The following is a 20,179-nucleotide window of genomic DNA, read 5'->3' on the forward strand; positions in this document are numbered from 1 at the left end:
TAGATATTGAGATTGTGATTTGGTATATGGACTGTGAATCCCCCATGGGTCCTTTTCTGGAAGCCTTAGCTCGACAGGGTGTATACGACAAGTTGTGCGACAAACTTGATTCCACCGTACCACTTCATCATTGCATCATCTCATTGCATTACATTGTATTGATCTTTGAGTTATTTGACTTGTCTGATGATATGTGATATTGTTTTGATCTTATGTGTTTACTTTACTCTCGCCGTTCCTTATAAATTGGAGGCATCAATGCTGGAGTCGGACTTTTATATATGCAAGTAAAAGCTTTCCTTACCTTATTTCATAAGTTTGATCAATTCCTTATACTCAGTTGGTCAAACCTATTGAGTACATGTCGATTGTACTCATCCCTACTTCTTTTGTCACTTTTGATGCAGATTATAGTCAGGGTACTCCTCGTGGCGATTGATTACCTCTAGCAAACAAACTTATTTTGGATTGGTGGTGAAATTTTGTGTTTCGAATCACCATTAGTTTCATCTCCTATTTCAATGTTTATTATTATTCGGAGACTTGTGATGTACTTCATACTCAAAAGTTGTATTAGATGCTCTTATACTTATGACACCAGGTTTTAAAAAATGCTTCGTTATACTTCATTTCTTTTCATTTGTGGCATGACTTCCATTTTAGGAGTCTCGTATATGATTTATTGTTTGGCTTACACATCAAGTTGGGTTTTGGGATGTGTGTCATCATGACTTTGATTTATGGGTCGTTAGAGTCTGATCTTAGGATCTTTTTTCTGCAAGGAATAGAAAACAAAGTTGATTCATTTTCGATATTATACTGTACAAAATATAAAGCAAAGTAATTTACTTTATCATAAAAAAATTGTATGATTTTTTCCATTTTTCCCAAACTTCATCTAATTTACGCTAGATAATTATTTGTGCAAAATCAAGATGTTAGTTGGAACTTATATGTTAGTCATTTAATTATTTTCTTACATACTTAAGACGCCCCACATCGACTTATACAAATGGTAACCAAGAGTTGGATGGCTATAAGATCACATCAAGAAGTAATATATGCATTCAAACTGTATCAATGGGAGGTGACCTGCGTTCTTGGGGTCCCATCTAAGTTAACTAAAATTTTCCACTCAATGCATGAATTTTATATTCTTCAATTGTCTAGAACGCTTATAAAGAGTTGTATGTTTTTTACTATATATAATTTTATTAATTGACATGAGACACACGTACAAAGCATGTATATTAAACCATTAAAAAAACAAACTTACATACGCTTCTGCGTATATATTAAAAAGTTCTTATTTCTCATATTGCACAAACCATACTTATTTTTCAATGTCAAGCTATATGTAAATTAATTTTCTTAGTCACATGATATTTTTTTCTCAAACAGTTAAATGTATCTAACTATGAAGTTCAGATGCAAAAGAAGCACCAAACTATTTAGCGGATTCATGATTTTGAATCTCTAGATATCACGCTGCTTTGAACAGTAATCTATGATAAAAATTCGGGCGTATAGCAAGATAATACTTAATAATTACTAGCAAATTTGCATATAAAATTTAGACTTGCTTCATTGGTCTAGTTAAGATTTTTACATACAAGAGGTCTAGAGTTCTAATCTACATATTAACAATTCTTTTTTCAATAAAATCGCTACCTATGTCTTGCATGATAAAAAAAGGTTTAAAAAAATACATCCCACAGCAGCGACTCGAATTTGCATTCCGAAAGTAGTAAACCTAAGTTTTATCCACTGGCACCACAAAACTCATTATTTCTAACGGTGTCACGTTTAATATTTATACTTTCCTTATATATATATATATATACATACATACATATGTATATACAGATTTCGCCCTCCCTTTCGGAACAACATAGATCCGCCCTGAGCACAATCAACATTTTTAGTAACTTACAATTTTAATTTTAAAATTTGATTTTATAGTTCAAACACAATGTTTAAATATATCAATGTCTTGTATACATTTTTATAGTAATGTGAAGCACACGTGCAATGCACATACGTTAAAATTAGTTTTTTTAAAAAGGAAAATGAGGAATATTCTAAGCTAACATTTGATCATAAATTTTAAAAATCTATCTTCAAAAATTTGTTTGTCCATAAAATTTAATCAGACTTTTTAAATCTTATAATCAAATATTTTCAAGTATGATCAGTTTTTGAATTTTTGAGATTTTTAGTCACGATAAAAAAAAATTAAAATAAAATATATATATATATATATTCAAACACAATTTTAAACTACGTGACTCTCACTAACCACAATTCGTCCGAAAAGCCACTTCCCTCATTTGATTCATAAATAGGCCGTTTCGACTCACTTTCCTCTCACAATTCTCTTTGTCTTTCCTTTTTCCTCCATGGATTCTTTCGCTCTCTTCGCCACGGCTTCTCTTGTCGCCGTTGGCCTTTACTGGTTCGTCTGCATCCTTGGCTCCGCCGAACAAAAGGGCAAACGCGCTGTTGAACTCTCCGGTGGCTCTATCGCCAAAGAGAGAGTTCAAGACAAGTACAAACAGTACTGGTCTTTCTTCCGTCGTCCTAAAGAAATCGAAGCTACCGAAAATGTCCCTGATTTTGTTGACACTTTCTATAATCTCGTTACTGATATTTACGAATGGGGTTGGGGTCAATCTTTTCACTTTTCCCCTTCTATCCCTGGAAAATCCGATCGTGATTGTACGCGTATTCACGAAGAAAGGGCTGTGGATCTGTTGGGTGTAAAGCCCGGAGCCCGAATTCTAGATGCAGGCTGCGGGGTTGGCGGGCCTATGCGGGCCATCGCGGCCCATTCAGGTGCTCATGTCGTTGGCATAACAATTAATGAGTATCAAGTAAACAGGGCCCGATCGCACAACAAGAAATCGGGGCTTGACTCATTATGTGAGGTGGTGTGTGGGAATTTCTTACAAATGCCTTTTGGTGACAACAGTTTCGATGGTGTTTATTCGATCGAAGCAACATGTCATGCACCAAACCTCGAAGAAGTATACAGAGAAATATACCGAGTACTAAAACCCGGATCCATGTACGTTTCCTACGAATGGGTTACTACCGAATTGTACAATTCGGATGATCCCGAACACGTGGAGATTATTCATGGTATTGAAAGGGGTGATGCTTTACCCGGATTGAGAACTTACAGTGACATAGCTGAAGTTGCTAGAAAAGTGGGATTTGAAATTGTGGATGAGAAAGATTTAGCTAAGCCACCGTCGAACCCGTGGTGGACGAGGCTGCAGATGGGGAGAATTGCATACTGGAGAAATCATATAGTGGTTACAGTGCTTTCTTGGCTGGGAATTGCCCCAAAGGGTACAGTAGATGTGCACAAGATGTTGGTTGAGACAGCTGATTATTTGGCTAAAGGTGGTGAGAAAGGGATTTTTAGTCCTATGCATATGATTCTATGCAGAAAGCCTGAAGAACGTACACTAGCCAGCCATCTTTAGATTACGAATTCCAATTTAGTACGTCGAAATTATTGGATTGGATTACCTATGGTTTTTTTGTTGGGCGTATTCCATTTAAATTAATGGCATTTTTTCTTCTGTACCATTTTCGATCTTTGTATAATTTCTAACTTGGAATCTATTCTTATGATGTAATACAAGATAATATTTATTTATTGTTAGTGTTTCGGGGCCTAAAAATAGTAAAGAAACCATCATTAGTAAATCAAATCGAAATTTGCGGTCCAAATGTTGATGCTTCTATGTAACTTTCTCTCAAAAATCTACTAGTACTTTTTCATTTTTTTTTTTTAGCTTTTTTTTATAAATTTCCTTGTCGAAAAGGAAGAAAAAGAAGGAATTTTGAAATTTGATGGCATAATTCTAGAAAAGATTGGAATTTTGATGGCAAATGACAGTGCAGCATTAGATGTCAATTGGATTGAATAATCTGTTTCTAGCTGTGTACTATTTTGTGGGTATTTTAGTTATATTTGTTTGCTAGATAGATTTCTTGATTGATTAGTATTCCTACCAATTTTTGAAGTCTGTGTGGGCCAGCAAAGTTGACTAATCAGTTTTGAGATTTTGAGCAATAACAAAACTGATCCCTTATCTTTTTATAGTATTATTTGGGGCTTTTTATTTGTCAACTAAATTCTTAAATATATTAGAATATAATATTTTAAGCCCTTTTTTCATCTAAGTCAGTGCAGGTGTAATAAACTCAATAACAAGTAGAATTCCATGTCATTTCTTAATGCCACGTAAGAAATTAGGTGTTAAAAAAATAAAAAATAAAACAATTTGTTTAATTAATTTTTTAAAGTAAAATATTGTTCTAACTCATTTTGAAACTTGTGTAATCACGAATATTTCCAACTCAACAATATTAATGTCATATAAGCTTGATCAATGGTCAAAGGGGTTTAAAATATTGTGGTCTGATGAGTTTAAGAGTTTAGTTGACAAAGTGATAAATAGAAAAGTTCAACTGACAAACAAAGTCAAGTACAAAGATCTCTCAAATCATTCCGTCTATTATTTAAGTAGTTTGGTTCCTTGATTATTTGTTAAAAATTGGCATTTTTTTTGTTATTTCTATCGGATATTTTCAAATTATGATTATTAAATTTAATCAAAATTATAAAAATAAAAAATATTTTAATAGAAACTCACATTTGGAAGTACAGTTTTTGCCGTTTATGGTTGTTTTTTAAGCCCGATGCTGCAACTTTTTTTTTGTAGGATATTGATGAAATTTTGTGTTTTTTTAATTTATTTTTTTTCATATCTATAACACACTTTCTTTTTGTGCTATACAAGAAAAAACTAACGTACATCGTTAAAATCCATCCGTTACCCAATTTGTTTATTAATATTAATTATATGGTTAACCACGTACTATCTTTGTTGTCAACGTGCATTAGTAATGCTGAGTATAACAATTACGTGATGGAATGATCATTGCTTACCACGCTTTGAACAAGTAATTAATTATATAGTAGAAAAATATTGGTATGCCTATGCTTTTGAATCTGTGGAATAATCCAGTTAGGCGTGCATTTAATTAATCATTAATTTTACTGATGAATACTTTTGACAGAAAAAACTATAAAGGAGCATGTGCATTTTGGTATACTACCTCATTAGAATAGGCCTCAGCTTCTTCTGACACGCATTCTAGATGAATTAGGTCTTTTTTTATTCGGTAGTGAGGTTTGCATTGAAGTTTCGATTAATTAATTTAAATTGTCAAATTATATATTACCTAGTCTATTTTGAAAATGGCGCTCCAAATAATTATTTTTTTTTATATTCATGATTTAAATCCGAAATTTTTTTAATTAAAAATGAAGCTCATTACTATACCACAACTCATATTCGCTATGATGAATTAGATGTTGGCAGTTTACAAGACTATATTATAGGTCATTCATAATACCATAGAAGTTTGCAAATTAAGTGGGTCATAATTTAATTTTTAAAATGAAAAAGTGTCAAAATGTCTTTATATTATATAAAATTATATAAAAATATCTTCGATTAATAATTTGATCTATAGATATATGAATAGTTTATTCAAAAATGTCCCCATTATTTCTTAATTCGTCAAAATTATTCTTTTCCTAACAAATATGTTATTTATTTTTCTTTTTAACACACTCTATACCTAATAAAAAAATTACTTTTAAATAATTTTATTCTTATTTCTTTTCTTTTAAAAATCACTTTAACTAATAAATAAGTAGAAAATAATCTTTTTTAAAATTTTATTTTATCAATTAAAATAAAATAACTTTTTTTGATATATATATATTATAGATAAAGATAAGAAAAATTAGTAAAATAGAAAATATTTTTTATTTCATAATCTTTTCCGAAATGAAGTAGAATAAGTATTTGTTAATAAAAAGTTACTAGTAGGAAAATAATGTCTATTAAAAGAAAAATAAATAAATAAATAAATAAATGTATATATATATATATATATTATTTGAATAAAAAGATATTTTTGACCCAATAATAATAAGAGTATTTTTGGATTAAATTATTGATGAAAAAAGTAATTTTAGATAATACTATTTACTCAAGATATTTTTATTCAAATTCCGCATAATTTAAGTAGATTTTTATCCTTTTCGTTTTTAGTAACATCACGCACCGATGACTAGTTAGTGTGTGGGCAACCTAACATTAGGCCCTACACTGAGAACATTATAGCATATTGTGTTTGACTTTGATACTATATAATAGGCTAATATCCAAGGTATTTGGAGAATTATTTTTCGTATATTTTTTAAAGAAGTAAGAAGTTGTTTGGTGTGACGCATAAAGTATAATAATTTTGAAAAAAATGTAAAATTATTTTATCTTGTGTTTAGTTAGAGATAGTAGGTAATTATTGAATTATTTATTTCATTATTTATATCATAGTGATGAAATAAGTTATTCCTTATATATGGTGGGATAGCTTATTTCTGAATAAATTATCCCATAATAATTAATTCTCAGATAACTTGTTCCAAACCAAACAACCCCTGAGTAGATATATTGACTTCTGACTAAGGAAAGAATAAATAGATGAGACATACAAATTTGCTATGATAATTGGAAATTTTATGTAAAATACAAATTTACTAAGAATGAAGTCTATGTTCATTGTGTAATTGGTTTATTTTGTTCTAGAAAACCATTCTCTACTCTGATGTTGATGTTGTCTTTGGCAGACTTTGGACCATTTCGACCCTCCAAAGTTCGGTTGCTACTGGATAGATTCCTTCTTTCCTGCTGTTCAGCTAATGTGCGTTATATTGAGGGCTGAGGCGAATTTAAAATTTAAGCTTTGTGAATTTAATTTGTAAAATTTTCAGTATTGTAATTATTATATTCTAAACTTCTGAATTTCTATTTATTGTTTATTTTTAAAATTAATTTTTCAATTAAAAAAATATTTACTACTATTTTTTTAAAATTTAGTAAATATGAATTTGTTAAGAAAAAAGATAAATATGCTTTAGCTATTTGTTAAACGGTAAGAATACATGTGTCACTTTTTTTAAACAAGAAATGTATGAGCTTTAATCACAAAATTGAGGATATATTTATTTTTTTCCTTTTCTAAAAATTATATAAATATATTATCATTAAAAATACTGAATTCAAATGAAATCGCCATTCACTTTTGACAACTCATGGAGAAGTTGTTCCTAAAACGCAAATGAATAAGAGCCCGTTTGGATGAGCTTAAAAAAGGTAACTTTTATGTATGAAGTGCTTTTAGAACTTTGAAGTGCTGAAAGTTACTTTTTATAAATAAGCAGTTGAGTGTTTGGATAAAAGTGTTTAAATGAGGAAAATGATGTGAATTTTAGGATTAAAAGAATAAAAAGGGTAGTTTGGAAATTTAGTTAAAATATAAGGGATATAAAAGTAATTTTTATGGTCAAAGAAAATGACTTTAAACACTTAGGAAAAAAAGTTAGGAGTCCTAACTTTTCATTTTTGACTGACTTTAAGAACTTTATGGCTTAAAGTTAGCATTAGGCAAACACGTTCAAAAACTAAAAAAGGGCTTTAAGTTGGTTTTGACCAACTTAACCCATCCAAACAGGCTCTAAGTGTCAATCTGGTAAGAATATTTTATGCAGTTCCATTCCTTATTGGAAATGGTTGTCCAAGATTGTGGCTATGTATGAGTTGGGCACATATGCTTCAATTGGGTGGTTACCAAATGGTCCATTCTTGGGCACTACATGTGATCTACGCTGTGCTGCCACTTTTACATCTTATTTGGATGGTTGTTATCCGTTTGAGTTTAAATATTATGTTTAATTTCTTTTAATACTTGGCCCTGTTGTCAGTTAGACCTTCTTACTCATCACTTTTCTAAATAAAAACTTAAACTCGATGAAATGCTATTTTAAATCCTTTTTGCAACGTAATTAGGGTAGAAGACTAGTAGGGATAAAATGGTGTCTTGCCGTACGTCGGTTTAGGGTGGTTGTAGGGCTAGACGTGCCTTTATAGTTGTGTTGTTATTGCCTTTGATTATCATACTACTTTGCTATCATTATGGTTCTTGTCTTGTAAAATTTTCATTGCTTTTCGTAAAGTAGTTGCAAATTAGTTTAAGCTTCTTAGTTCAAACTAGTATTTCAATACCACGTATTTAACTTGGTACAAGAGGGGAGGAGGGATGGAGATATAAATAGGAGCTTGTATTATTACAACACACTTTTTGATGGCAATGAAGCTCAATTTCTCTCCTCTCAAAAAAAAAAAATAGTAGCACCAACAAATAATAAGGTAAGTGAATCTAAGGTTTATTCTAAACCTCATTTTTTGAGGCGATTGCATTATTGTGCTTCACCGAATTCTTTTTGACGATGCACAATTGTCGTATTGTATCTTGCTAGCCCAAGCTATCCTAACCCTTGAAAAATCTAGTCTTAAAGATGAAATGATGAAACTGATATAAGGATGTTTTATTCAAAAAGAATCAGCTTATAGTCCATGGAAAACAATAAAATTGCTTCATACATAAAAAGGGATGTGTATAAAACCTAAAAGCACCTAATGTTATTGGAATTTAAACAAAACCAATAAACCCTGCAGCATGTCACACAACACAACAGGTAATAAATTACAAGATGTAACTGGTTCTCAAAGGAATGGCATTGACTTCTAAATGCCGGAGAACCTTTGTTTTGGGAACTCATTGATTGTTGAGCTAAAAGGAGATGCACAAAGAGGAAAAGCTCACGAGCCAATGTATTGCACAAGGGACTAAAGTATAAAGCTGGCTCCTTCCTGTCAATTAGATGCATCACGGCTGTAATACTGATCCAGGGTCTTTGCTGGGATACGATGCAAAAGCTCGCGGGGGAAGATGCGAAGAAGTGTCCAAGCTAAATCAAGCGACTGGAATATATTGCGGGTGTCATAAGCTCCTTGAGAGACAAACTTCCTCTCAAATTTGTCGAGGAACTCTAAGTAAAGCTGTTTAAACCAAAAAGGAGTCTAGTCATCTCATCATTGAATTATTGATAACAAGGCAAAACATAGCTCAAAATTAACTGAACAAAAGGACTCTTTCTTAAGAAACATACCAAGTCCTCAGAAGAAAGTGCTTCTTCTCCAACCACAGCTTTCATTGCCTGGACATCTTTTCCAATGGCATAATTTGCGTACAACTAAAGGTTTTTGAAATCAATGCAAAAGGGAAAACTAAGCAACATTAACAGAGGTATAAGGTATCAACTCTCTAGAAGATATGAAGATTAATCAAGCAAAGAAATACATTTTTTATCGAAAAATTGACTTACCTGGTTGGATACATCAGCATGATCCCTCCTAGTCATACCCTCACCAATGGCACTCTGCAAAGAAATTTAAGGGGTTAATCGGAATATCACATATAAGGCTTCCTCTAGTTTCTGTTAATATGATCTGACAGAATAAAGTAAAGAGATCCATGTGCTCACCTTCATCAGCCGAGATAAGGACGGAAGTACATTGATTGGAGGATATATCTGTTACAGTTCAGAACAGAAAAAAACAATATTTTCGAGTCATTTCTGTTCAAAATCCAAGGGCTATCCAATAAGTAAAGACATTCAATAATGGCAACCTTCTGTAGCACTCTGAATTGGCAATTATCCAAATTTAAAAGGGAAAATTACACCCAATGGCCATTCGGCCAAAGTAATTACCAAAAAAATAATCATTCGTTGTATAGGCATGTATAATCAGTATATATTTCATGTATAGTCAAAGCCATATTTAGTTTTTGAGTGTATCATAATGTATATTCAGTGTATAACTCATGTATAAGTAATCTATATTGTATAGTCAATGTATAGTCACTGTATATTTAATATGATTTTGGCTATTTTTTATGTAAATAAAATATGGCTATATTTGTTGTAAACTAATTAGTTTATTGTATATATTTAAAATTATCCCTATTTAAAACTTGACTTAACAAGTAAGTGGGTCACTACGGGTGTTTACATTAACTGGGTACTTCTCAGTCATTCTTGCAAAAGTATTTTTCAAATTGATTAGTCAAACAGAAACTGCTTCTCTCTAAAATTGTTTTTTTGAAAATAACTTCTAGCAAAAAACAATTTCAAAAATAAGCCGTCGAAGTTTGGCTGAACAGGCTATTAATCTAGTTTTGGTTTCTTGGGTTTATTATAATTTTAGGTCTAGAACAAGTCTAGGAGGTATTAGTATCACCGCAAAGTTCCAGTATCTCCTTGAAAAGAGGGACTAATTAAATGGTTATTCTGTATTCTCCCAGAAGAATATGAAAAGTGAATCTCAAATGATCATCTTCATATTAAACGATGACAATTAAACCTATGTCTGGTGAAGGTGATGACTCAAATGATCATCTTCATATTAAACGATGACAATTAAGCCTATGTCTGGTGAAGGTGATGACTTTCACGGAAAAAATAAAACTAAAATGTGGAATGTGTACTGCTTGGCCTGATTTAGCACCATACAAGTATAATAACTCCCTTTAAATCCTATGGTTCTTTTCCTAATATTCATTTCAGTTACCAAAATCCAAATAGAAATTAATTAGATGTTCTAAATACAAGCAACATGCAGTTCAGGAGTGGTGTAGGCAATGAGCAAGTGCAAAATAGAGTAGTAGTATATCTTATATTAGAGTATAAGTTGTATTAATATAATAAGCACGTAATTGAAGAGGAAGAAGAGAGAAATTGGTTCAAATTCCCTCCTAAGTTGATAAGTTGGCGTTTTTGCCAACGTGTGCTACTTTTTAATGGTAATATTCATGTCTCATTAGTGAGATTAATTTGAATGATATAATTTCAGGTTTTGGGAGCCTTTGAAAAGCGTAAGGATTGGAATAGCTTCAAATACTTTGAGAAAATTAGGCATGAAGGCCAAAATTTAAAGAAAGAGTCGCAAAAAGAACAAAGGAAAAAATCTGAGCTGGCCACGTGGCTCACCCACATAGCTGGCCACATGGCCTCACCCACGTAGCCTGAGCCACGTAACCCCACCCACGCAGCCAAGGAGATGAAGGAGGAACTTTTGCAAATGGCCACACAACTCACCATTGTAGCTCGGCCACGTAATTGGGCGAGGGGTGTTTTAGCCACATTTTTGTAAGACTTTAAATAGAGACTATGGCGTTTTTCTTAAGTCATCTCGGTACCTTTTGAGCTAAGAGAGCCACCATAGCTAACTTTGGGTGGATTTGGAGACTTTTCACCATAGAGTTCGCATTTCTTACTTAATTAGTCTTTAGTTATGTCTTCCTTTTCCTTTTCTCTTGTATTTTCCATTTCTAGTATGAATAGCTAAAATAGTTGGGGTTGTAAACTCTCATGGTATTAATGTGAATGAGTATTAGTTTATCTTGTGTATTATTACTTGGGTTGTGATTCTCTACTTGTTTATATTATTGTTTGTCAATTTGGTAGTTGCAAACACTAGATTAAGCCCTTCACATCTATTTCTTTCTTGGAAAAGTGAAAAATAGATTGGGTATTTGGCAAGTGGCAAGCAAGAGCATATTAAGGAGTAATATTGCTTAATTAATGAAATTGAACTAGGAATAGGGAGATATCTACTTGGGTCTTTATCAATTGAATCTTAATATTTTCACTGGGGTTTGAAAGAGCTTTTAGGGATAAGCTAATGAGAATTGGAAAATTCTAGCGAGTAATTAGCAATTGAATCACAATCACTATTCCCGTGTATTTAAGCAATATAATTATATTCATGAACTAGCTATGCCATATTGAATTAAGACCCTGGTCCCTTAATTGAAAACAAGTCATTTGTTCTTGCATTCTAAGTATTAGTTAAAAGTCCTAGCTTAGTATAATAGTCTAGTTTTAGAAATAATTGTTTAACCATTCTTTTGTTTGAAGATTACCTTAGGAATTTTCAAATTCTAACACTTTTAGACATCTTGACACAAGCGGACTCCTCGTGGGATAGACCCCAACCTTTGTTGGGTTTATTATTGCTACGACCATACTACATTTCAATTTGAGGTGCAGTATTGGACGTTCCCAATTTTTGAGGAAAGAGGAAAAGGAAGGGATTTGGAAAACATTCTATATTGAAGTACTAATTAGTTATCCATTTTTCTGAAGCTTTGCTTGGGATCGGGAGAAGAGGAGAGAAAGGAAGGAAAAGTACAATTGTTCCATATCTTTAAACAATGGAACAAAGAGTCATCAATTTTTTAATGACCAGGAAATCCATATAAGGCCAAACCCAGTCCCCGAAACTCAGGATAATGGGTCCGCCTCTTTACCCTTCTCCTGTTAAATACCAGGCTCATTAATTTTTCTTCTCCTGTTCTTTTCTATTTCCCCTCTTGTACATTTCTCATCCTTTCCTTACCCTTAGTTTCCGAAAAATAGGGTAAAAATCTAATCAGCTTACAAGACTGATTCAAATAATCTAGAGTTAATTTTAATAAACAATTTAGAATGGACGAAGTTTAGGATTTAGTTTCAAGCCCGTGGAATTATAAGAATGGCAATGAAGCTTGTCATTCTGTTTATATGGCCCAGAGCTTACCTATTAAGGGAAAGGGTGCAGGTAACAGAGAACTTATCCAGAAATTCTGTGTCTACTTTGTATAGTATCATAAAAAAAAATTAATTTCAAAAAAAAATATATTGTCAGAAACAGAAAAAAAAATTAATTTTTTTTAATAAGGAATCAACAACAGTAAAAGATTGAAAAAGCAGAGAGCTCAGTATACCCACTTTAGTTGGATCAATTGCTCATTTACTGGTAAGATCTATAACATTCAGCAATTTTATCTGTATATATGAGTACTCAGCCTCAGAGCTATACAATACCTGTCGGTTATGAAGCTGTCGGTCTATATATATTTGTCCTTCAGTGATATAACCTGTAAGATCTGGAGTTGGATGCGTAATATCTGTTCAAACAACAGAAACTAGGGACTCATTAACAAATATAATTGAGCAATCAGAAGCAGAAGAAATAGCCAGAAATTATTGCTCGACTGTAAGTTACCATCATTTGGCATGGTTAGAATCGGAATTTGCGTGATGGAGCCCGTCCGTCCCTCAATACGCCCAGCTCGTTCATAAATCGTTGCCAGATCAGTATACATATAACCAGGATATCCACGCCTTCCAGGCACTTCTTCTCGGGCAGCAGATACCTGTGGGAGGATGAGAAGTATGGTTTCATCTCTCAGTGGTCTAAGGAACTCAGAACATCAGATAACACCACATAACTGAGATGTACTAATATTTTTTTTTAATTATGGGAATGTTGAGATGTACTAATATTAGTTCTAAGAAGTTCTCCATATTAAACACAAACATGATTAGATAAAGTTGAAAGGTCAAGAGGGTACCCCTTATAAACAATACCTCACGCAGAGCATCAGCATATGAACTCATATCAGTTAAAATGACAAGAACATGCTTCCCACATTCGTATGCTAGATATTCTGCAGTTGTCAGAGCAATCCTGGGAGTAATGATACGTTCTATTGTAGGATCATTTGCCTACAAGAAGTAAACATAAGAGATCGCAATGAGCTTCACCTTATAGAAGTGCTACTATTTCACAGAACCAAAAATTCATGTGTTAGTCTGAGTTAAATCCAAGCATTACCAGGTTTAAGAAAAGCGTCACTCTCTCCATGGATCCATTTTCCTCAAAATCGCGTTTGAAAAATTGTGCGGTTTCCATGTTGACTCCCATAGCTGCAAAGACTATGGCAAAATTGTCCGCTTCACTGTCCTGGGACACCAAGGAAGAAAGTGAGAATTATGTCAATGTGAATCCAACTCAATCACCAAAACATGGAGACTAAAATGTGTCACTCCAGCTATTCACGGGTAGATTAGAGAAGGAACTAACACTTAGTAACAGCTTTCTGAAAAGGTTTAACTCTGCTCAGTTTTTCCCTTTTAAAGATATAGTTAATGAACTTCACAAGCAGGGGAAGAAAGAACATTGCAGACTCATAGTTTGTTCTTCCTCATCTTGGATGTAACGTTGTGAATCCACTTCAATGCAATAATCTAAGGCTATCATGTTATATGACAGCAGTAAATTTCTCAACAGAGACATCAAAACGCGCATTTAGGCCTAGAAAGACAATCGAAGTATTCAATGGCCATTTCAAGCAATGTGGCATACTTCCTGTTACCAGGATATTAGACATTTGAAATATGTAATCCCTTCCTTCCAGTTCTGAAGACAGTATTTGACTGGGTACTGAGTTTGATACTTCAATTTGACATACTTATTCTATTAGTGATGGTGGAGAAAATATTAAAATAAAGTTGAAAAAATAGTTTGGCTGAAAACTTCATATCAAAATAAAACATTTAATAATTTGCTACAAATTTTGTGAAAGTAGTATAGGAATGGAATGGTGTCAAGTAGACAAAATGGAAAAGAGACAGCTAAATTGAGACGGATGGAGTATGTTACAAGAAACTACTACTAACCTCAAGAAGATTTTCAGATTTCTCCAACCTCTTCACCAAACCAGCTTGTCGGCAGATCTGAGCTGCGATTTCATTATGAGGAAGACCGGCAGCAGAGAAAAGAGGAATTTTCTGCCCTCTAGCAATTGAATTCATGACATCAATTGTTGAAATTCCTGTCTGTATCATCTCTTCAGGATATGTTCTCTCACTGGGGTTGATAGAACTCCCTAAAATTGACAAATTACATGTAGCAAGATATTAGTCGAGAAATCTCATGTGAGAACCAAAGCTGAACTTGCTAGAACTAAGTACTTGCCAGAAATATCCCTGTAAGCTTCGGGTAAAATAGGAGGACCATTGTCAATTGGCTTTCCAGAACCATTAAATATGCGTCCTAGCATATCCAGTGAGACGGGTGTCTTCAAAACCTGCAAACATATGTACACTCTTAGAAAATAATGAAAATGATAAACCATTAGAAGCATAAGATATATCTCCTCTAATAAAACAAAATGATAATACCCGTTATGAATAATATCTTCGTCACAGGATCCATATCATTTCTTACTTTTCTCCCATATTGAGCAAATATAAAGTTATTGCAACATGTTAACACCAACAAATTTATTGTTCTTGACAAGACTATTGCATGCCATATACAACACGTTGAATGCAACAGAGAGGAATAAAAGGCTAAACAAAAGGTGACTGCATGTTATCGCAGACCAATGTTTCTCAGTGGACCTTGAAAAGAATTGATGAAAACAGAGGGACTTTCTACACGTGATTTATGTTAATCGGATTTTATGGAACACAAATCATGAGAAAATATGAGTTATAAAATATGATGTACCTCCCCAGTAAACTGCACAGTTGTGTATTTGTTGTCAATTCCAGATGTTCCTTCAAAAACCTGGTAAAAACAAAAGAGGAAATGAGTATGCTATTGCCTATAGCAGAATTAATTTATTCTAGAAGAATTGTTGGAAGATAGAAACTTAAAATGGATGAAAAATTCATCAGAAGTCAAATCTAGCCATAAGTGATCCTAAAGAATAATAGACCTGAACAACAGCTTTTTCCCCATCAACTTCCAGAACTTGTCCACGTCGGGCTGTTCCATCTCCCAAACGAATATTAACAATCTCCTGGTACTTAGGTCCCTGACGAGAGAAACACACGTACACATAATTCTAGTTGCATTAACACAAAAATACAATAAACTACATAAGTTTAAAAAATAAAAGCAAAGTGCACAATGATTACCTTAACTTTTTCAAGGATAACCAGTGGTCCAGCAACACCAGAGACAGTCCTATATTCTGCAATTTCCACAACATTAGAAGCAGAGATCCGGGAATTGGAGGTTTTCTGTGCCACATTGCTTTGAGCATAGATATCACTATCATAAAATCGCTAATTTCTAATGAAGGTTGAATTTGGCTCATGTAAGGGATTATCAATCAACAATTTGCCAAAACGTTAGCGATAGCGAAATTCTGACAGACTCCGTCAAAAATTTGAGAGAGAAATAAGTGATTTCTGGTAGTGTACGTCTAAGTTCGAAGCAGTGTAGAACCTAAACCCTCCAAATAGGGCAAACACTAGGTCGGTTTGATCAACTTTAGGCTTCAATCATGTTTCTTCTTTTCAATTTATATAGACAAATCAATCAAATTAAACTAATGTAAGGATTATAATAACTTAGGGCAAAACAAAAGTTTAATCCAACTTGTGAGTAAGAGTGAGAATAAACATATGTTTCCAGTTCCATTATTAAACGGTTATGACAACAAACCAAACATCATCATTACGGGGAGAGATGAACTTTTAAGTTTTAATACGAAAGAAAAAAATCTTCTTTTATTTTTTATATACTAAAAGTGTTAAACAAAGATGAGACAAAATTCAAGAATCAATTCAAAAAAGAGTCGAGCAGCATTTAATGAAGAATAGTTGGTCAAGAGGAAAAGAAAAGAACCATAGAGAATGGAATAATTGTCTGTGTTTTTGTATGTATCTCTATTGCTTCAGCAAGCCTAAAATTACTACCTGTTGGCAGTGAGATTCGAACTCCCAGTGCTTGGGAGAAACTTTAAGCCTTTGCTACTGGCACATTTGCCTTATTTGTTACTACAGGTGGCACTTGATCCATTTCTAGTATTTCTTCAATATATATACATATGCATACAAAGTTTCAATTAAGCTTGTGGATGGCATGGCAACCCCTCGGGCCTTAATAGATCTTGCCCTGATTAGAAGTCACCATCAATCTTCTAAATGAAAATTTTAAGCAAATTCCTAAGTTGACTCAATATTACTACAAAATAAGATTGAGAGCCATAAAATATTGAACTTATTATTGATGATCTCCTAGAATTTAAGCAGAAGGTACATCACAGTCTATTCATGGTTTATACTAGTATTTACCAATGAAATCCTCTAACTACTAAAATCAAGAAGTAGAAACTCCTCTCTCATTTGCACGCGAACTATTCAAAAGGAAATCTGAAGGGTCTTTGACTACAGTTCTCTCTCAACTTGAAAACCTCTATCAGCAAAACTAGGACTGTGGAGGCATTCAGCTCATTAGCCCTATATAGTATATCTAACTTAGCTCTTGTTTATATCATTACAAATCATAAATAGACTTCACTCCACAAAACAAAAGGCACTAAAAGGAAGAATAGCACATGAACTTACCCATTCCAACCTCCAGGGTTCCTTCCTCCATGTCAATATTGTTTTGTGTTTTACCCATACTTAACCTGAATAGCAAAGCAAAAAAGAAAATGAACAATAATACACCAATAATCAATCATCAACTATACCTCAATACCAAAATACGATAACAATTGTGGGTAGGTCTGTGGTGAGCATAAAAATAGTACTCTATGTGTCTCAATTTGTTATCAATTTTTAACTTATCAAAGGCCAAATTTTGACTAACTTTCAGAATTAAATCGGGATAGACTATCTCGTTTGCATTTACATTTTAAATATTCAAAAACTACACAAAAAACACTATAAGTCAGAATTTTCTTCATAGCAAAATGAGACAGAAAAGTATCACCATTAATATACTAATACATAGTAAAATTACTCACACACTTGATCAACACATGAATTACATCAATTCAATAACAAGCAGCATTAAAAAAAAGGCAAGCCAGGCAGTTCAAAAGGCATCAATAGTCCACAAAGGATAAAATGATAATAACTGAGCAATCACGGGGCATACAAGTAACCTCAGAAGCAAGAGATTGGATACAGATATGAGTAGGAAACGAACGGAAAGGCCTTGAAAAACGATTACTAAATTGAAAGATGAAGATTCAAAAATGGATCTGTAAAAAGGAGCTTACCTTTTCAAGGAGGGAGAGAGGGAAGTAGATGGACCGGAAAGAGAATATAAACAAGAATCAACGTGATGCCGCGCTAGGGAAAGAGTTGTGGGTCGGATTGGTAAAAATGAGCTAAAAGAGACTTTCGAGGATGGAAGGAAGAATAGGTGATTTTTATTTATTTATTTATTTTTGGTTATAAATATTTAATTAGGGGTTAATTATGAAAAAATAGAGTTGATTTAAAATATTTGTAAACTTAGAGTAAAAAATTAAAAGATCAAAAATACAACCCAAAAAGTCTCCTTTTTCATATTTCAAAATTCAAAATTTTTTATTCCTTCCGTCTCTTTTTTTTACTAAATCTCTCTTTTTTTTCTTTTCTTGTTCCTTTTCTCTTTCATCTTCTTCTTTCTTAACTTCTTTGCCTTTTTTTTCTCCGTTTTTCCCTTTTTTTCAAACTTTTTGTATTTTCATCTTCTTCTTCTTTGGATGTTGTCATCCTCATTTTTTTCTTCACTCCGATTTGATTGTGAAAATTATAAAAAAAATTGATATGTTGTTTATATAAACAGGAGTCGTTCAAGCAACCAAAAATTGTTTAAACAACCCTAAGTTGTTTAGTTCAAACAACAGAAGTTGTTTAAACAACCAAAAATTATTTAAACAACCAGAAGTTATTTAGTTCAAACAACTAGAAGATATTTAAACAACCCTAAGTTGTTTAGGTATTTTTTATGATTCTTTAGTTAAAACAATGAGAATATTTTAAATATCAGTTAGTTGTTTGGAGAGATATGAAAATATTTGCTAATTGTTTTGAAGATCGAGATATGAAAATATTTGTTAGTTGTTTAGACAAATGTTTAAACATCTGCCAGTTGTTTGGAGGTGATGATGACGTGGAGGAAGGAGGATGGGGCTGAGGGGTGGATGAGGGGCAGGGAAAAAAAGAAAGGGGGTCTTTTGTAAATTAAAAAAGCTTATGGGTTCTTAAAATATGTGTCATTATCACTAATTAAAGAAGAATCCCTTTTACTTCATTTTTAAGACTTGTGTCCTATTTTTTTTATTTACACTCCATATAACCCCTAAGGACTTTGTCAAATAATTTTTTAGGTAAATAAACATCATATATAAGTCTCTCTTCCTCTTTCTATATTGCTCAATTAATCTCCTTATGATATAAATGTCTTTTGTAGTTGAACACCGCAACATTATATTAAATTGTTTTTCAGTGTTAAACACACCCCTTCTCACCATCATCTCCACTATCCTCTCTCACACTTTCATAGTATGTCTTAGCAGTTTGATACTCTTATAATTATTGCAATTCTAGATATCATTCTTTTTTTGCAAAACATGATCATTGTAGTCCACCTCTACTATTCAAAAATTATTGGCATCCTAAAAATGATGTTGAACAACTTGATTAGCCACTTCAGACATGTTTTAGTTGAGCTCTTCCAAAATTTCACTAGAATTTCTAGTTTGGTCCCCCTCTCCCTTCTCATCTTATGAATAACCTTTTTAACCTCCTCAAACTTTATACCTTTATAATATTCAAAATCTCTACAACTCTCAGAGTGCTCCAAATTGCAAAATATGATATTCTTGTCACTCTTATCATTCAAGAGTTTGTGGAAGTAGGTCTGTCTTCTTTGTCTAATGTGTATCTCATCCACTAATACCTACCTTTATGGTCATTAATATACTTCACTTGGTCTAAGTCTTGGACCCTCTTCTCTCTCACCTTACCAAATTTATACAACTTCTTATCCCCATCTTTCTCATGTAGTTCTTCATGAAAACACGTTCAAATATTGTCTTTTTAGCCATTGTAACCGCTAACTTCGCCTCCTTTTTCGTCGCCTTATATTTTTCATGTTTGTCCTCTTATCATCCTCGTCTTTTCTCTCCTCTTACACCTTATAAGCAACCATCTGTATTCCACTTTCCTTTTGACCTCACCATTCCAACACCAATTTCCTCAATGTCCACCTATTTTATCCCTCGTGACCTCCCAACACATCTCTACCTACTTCCCAAATACAATTAGCTATCATATTACACAGTTTGTTTGCATACCCACTACTCCCCCAAGACTCCATCACCATCAACTTCTCCTTTATCACTTGAACTCTAGCAAAAGTCAACACACTCTATGTGATCCTCAATAGAGCATACAAAGCCCTCATTTTTCTTATCCATATTTCTCTTAATCTCTAAATTCATTGTCAAGATCTTATGTAGATGTAACACTCCTCAACTTCTAAGCAAAAATCTAAACTATTCTTCAAATGTGTATAGGCCCCGAATTTGATGACTTAATTGTATATATGTATTAAGATCA

General features: G+C 32.9%; 2 protein-coding genes across 3 annotated transcripts; one reads left to right on the plus strand and one right to left on the minus strand.

Annotated features, from left to right (window-relative positions):
- Positions 1–2,302: 2,302 nt before the first annotated feature.
- Positions 2,303–3,673, plus strand: LOC129877456 (24-methylenesterol C-methyltransferase 2-like). The gene has a single exon (XM_055952959.1). It carries the CDS (start codon positions 2,400–2,402, stop codon positions 3,489–3,491), a length of 1,092 nt encoding a protein of 363 aa, XP_055808934.1. The 5' UTR covers positions 2,303–2,399; the 3' UTR covers positions 3,492–3,673.
- Positions 3,674–8,455: 4,782 nt separating this feature from the next.
- Positions 8,456–17,958, minus strand: LOC129876106 (V-type proton ATPase subunit B2-like). Of its 2 annotated transcripts, none has more exons than XM_055951430.1 (15): positions 17,848–17,958; positions 17,186–17,250; positions 15,749–15,804; positions 15,547–15,645; positions 15,336–15,395; positions 14,795–14,910; positions 14,501–14,705; positions 13,656–13,784; positions 13,409–13,546; positions 13,044–13,194; positions 12,863–12,945; positions 9,479–9,526; positions 9,320–9,373; positions 9,104–9,187; positions 8,456–8,993 (listed from the first exon to the last, which is right to left on the minus strand). In XM_055951430.1, the coding sequence occupies exons 2-15, from the start codon at positions 17,241–17,243 to the stop codon at positions 8,808–8,810; spliced, it is 1,467 nt and encodes a 488-aa protein (XP_055807405.1). In that variant the 5' UTR covers positions 17,244–17,250; positions 17,848–17,958; the 3' UTR covers positions 8,456–8,807. The 2 variants fall into 2 exon arrangements, with proteins under 2 accessions (XP_055807405.1, XP_055807404.1); XM_055951429.1 differs by having other exon boundaries at positions 14,501–14,709; positions 14,799–14,910; positions 17,848–17,957.
- Positions 17,959–20,179: the final 2,221 nt, after the last annotated feature.

The sequence above is a fragment of the Solanum dulcamara genome, chromosome 12, assembly GCF_947179165.1.
Source record: "Solanum dulcamara chromosome 12, daSolDulc1.2, whole genome shotgun sequence".
In the NCBI taxonomy this organism is placed as follows: Eukaryota; Viridiplantae; Streptophyta; class Magnoliopsida; order Solanales; family Solanaceae; genus Solanum; species Solanum dulcamara.

What these genes read in the sequence shown, in the direction of transcription:
- LOC129876106 (XM_055951430.1), bottom strand. Translation starts at nt 17,243, where the DNA reads ATGGGTAAAACACAAAACAATATTGACATGGAGGAAGGAACCCTGGAG. An exon ending in TACAGGGATATTTCTGGCAA is followed by an intron (nt 14,706 to 14,794) that starts GTACTTAGTTCT and finishes AATTTTAGGGAG; the next exon opens with TTCTATCAACCCCAGTGAGA. An exon ending in TGACGCTTTTCTTAAACCTG is followed by an intron (nt 13,547 to 13,655) that starts GTAATGCTTGGA and finishes TACTTCTTGTAG; the next exon opens with GCAAATGATCCTACAATAGA.
- LOC129877456 (XM_055952959.1), top strand. Translation starts at nt 2,400, where the DNA reads ATGGATTCTTTCGCTCTCTTCGCCACGGCTTCTCTTGTCGCCGTTGGC.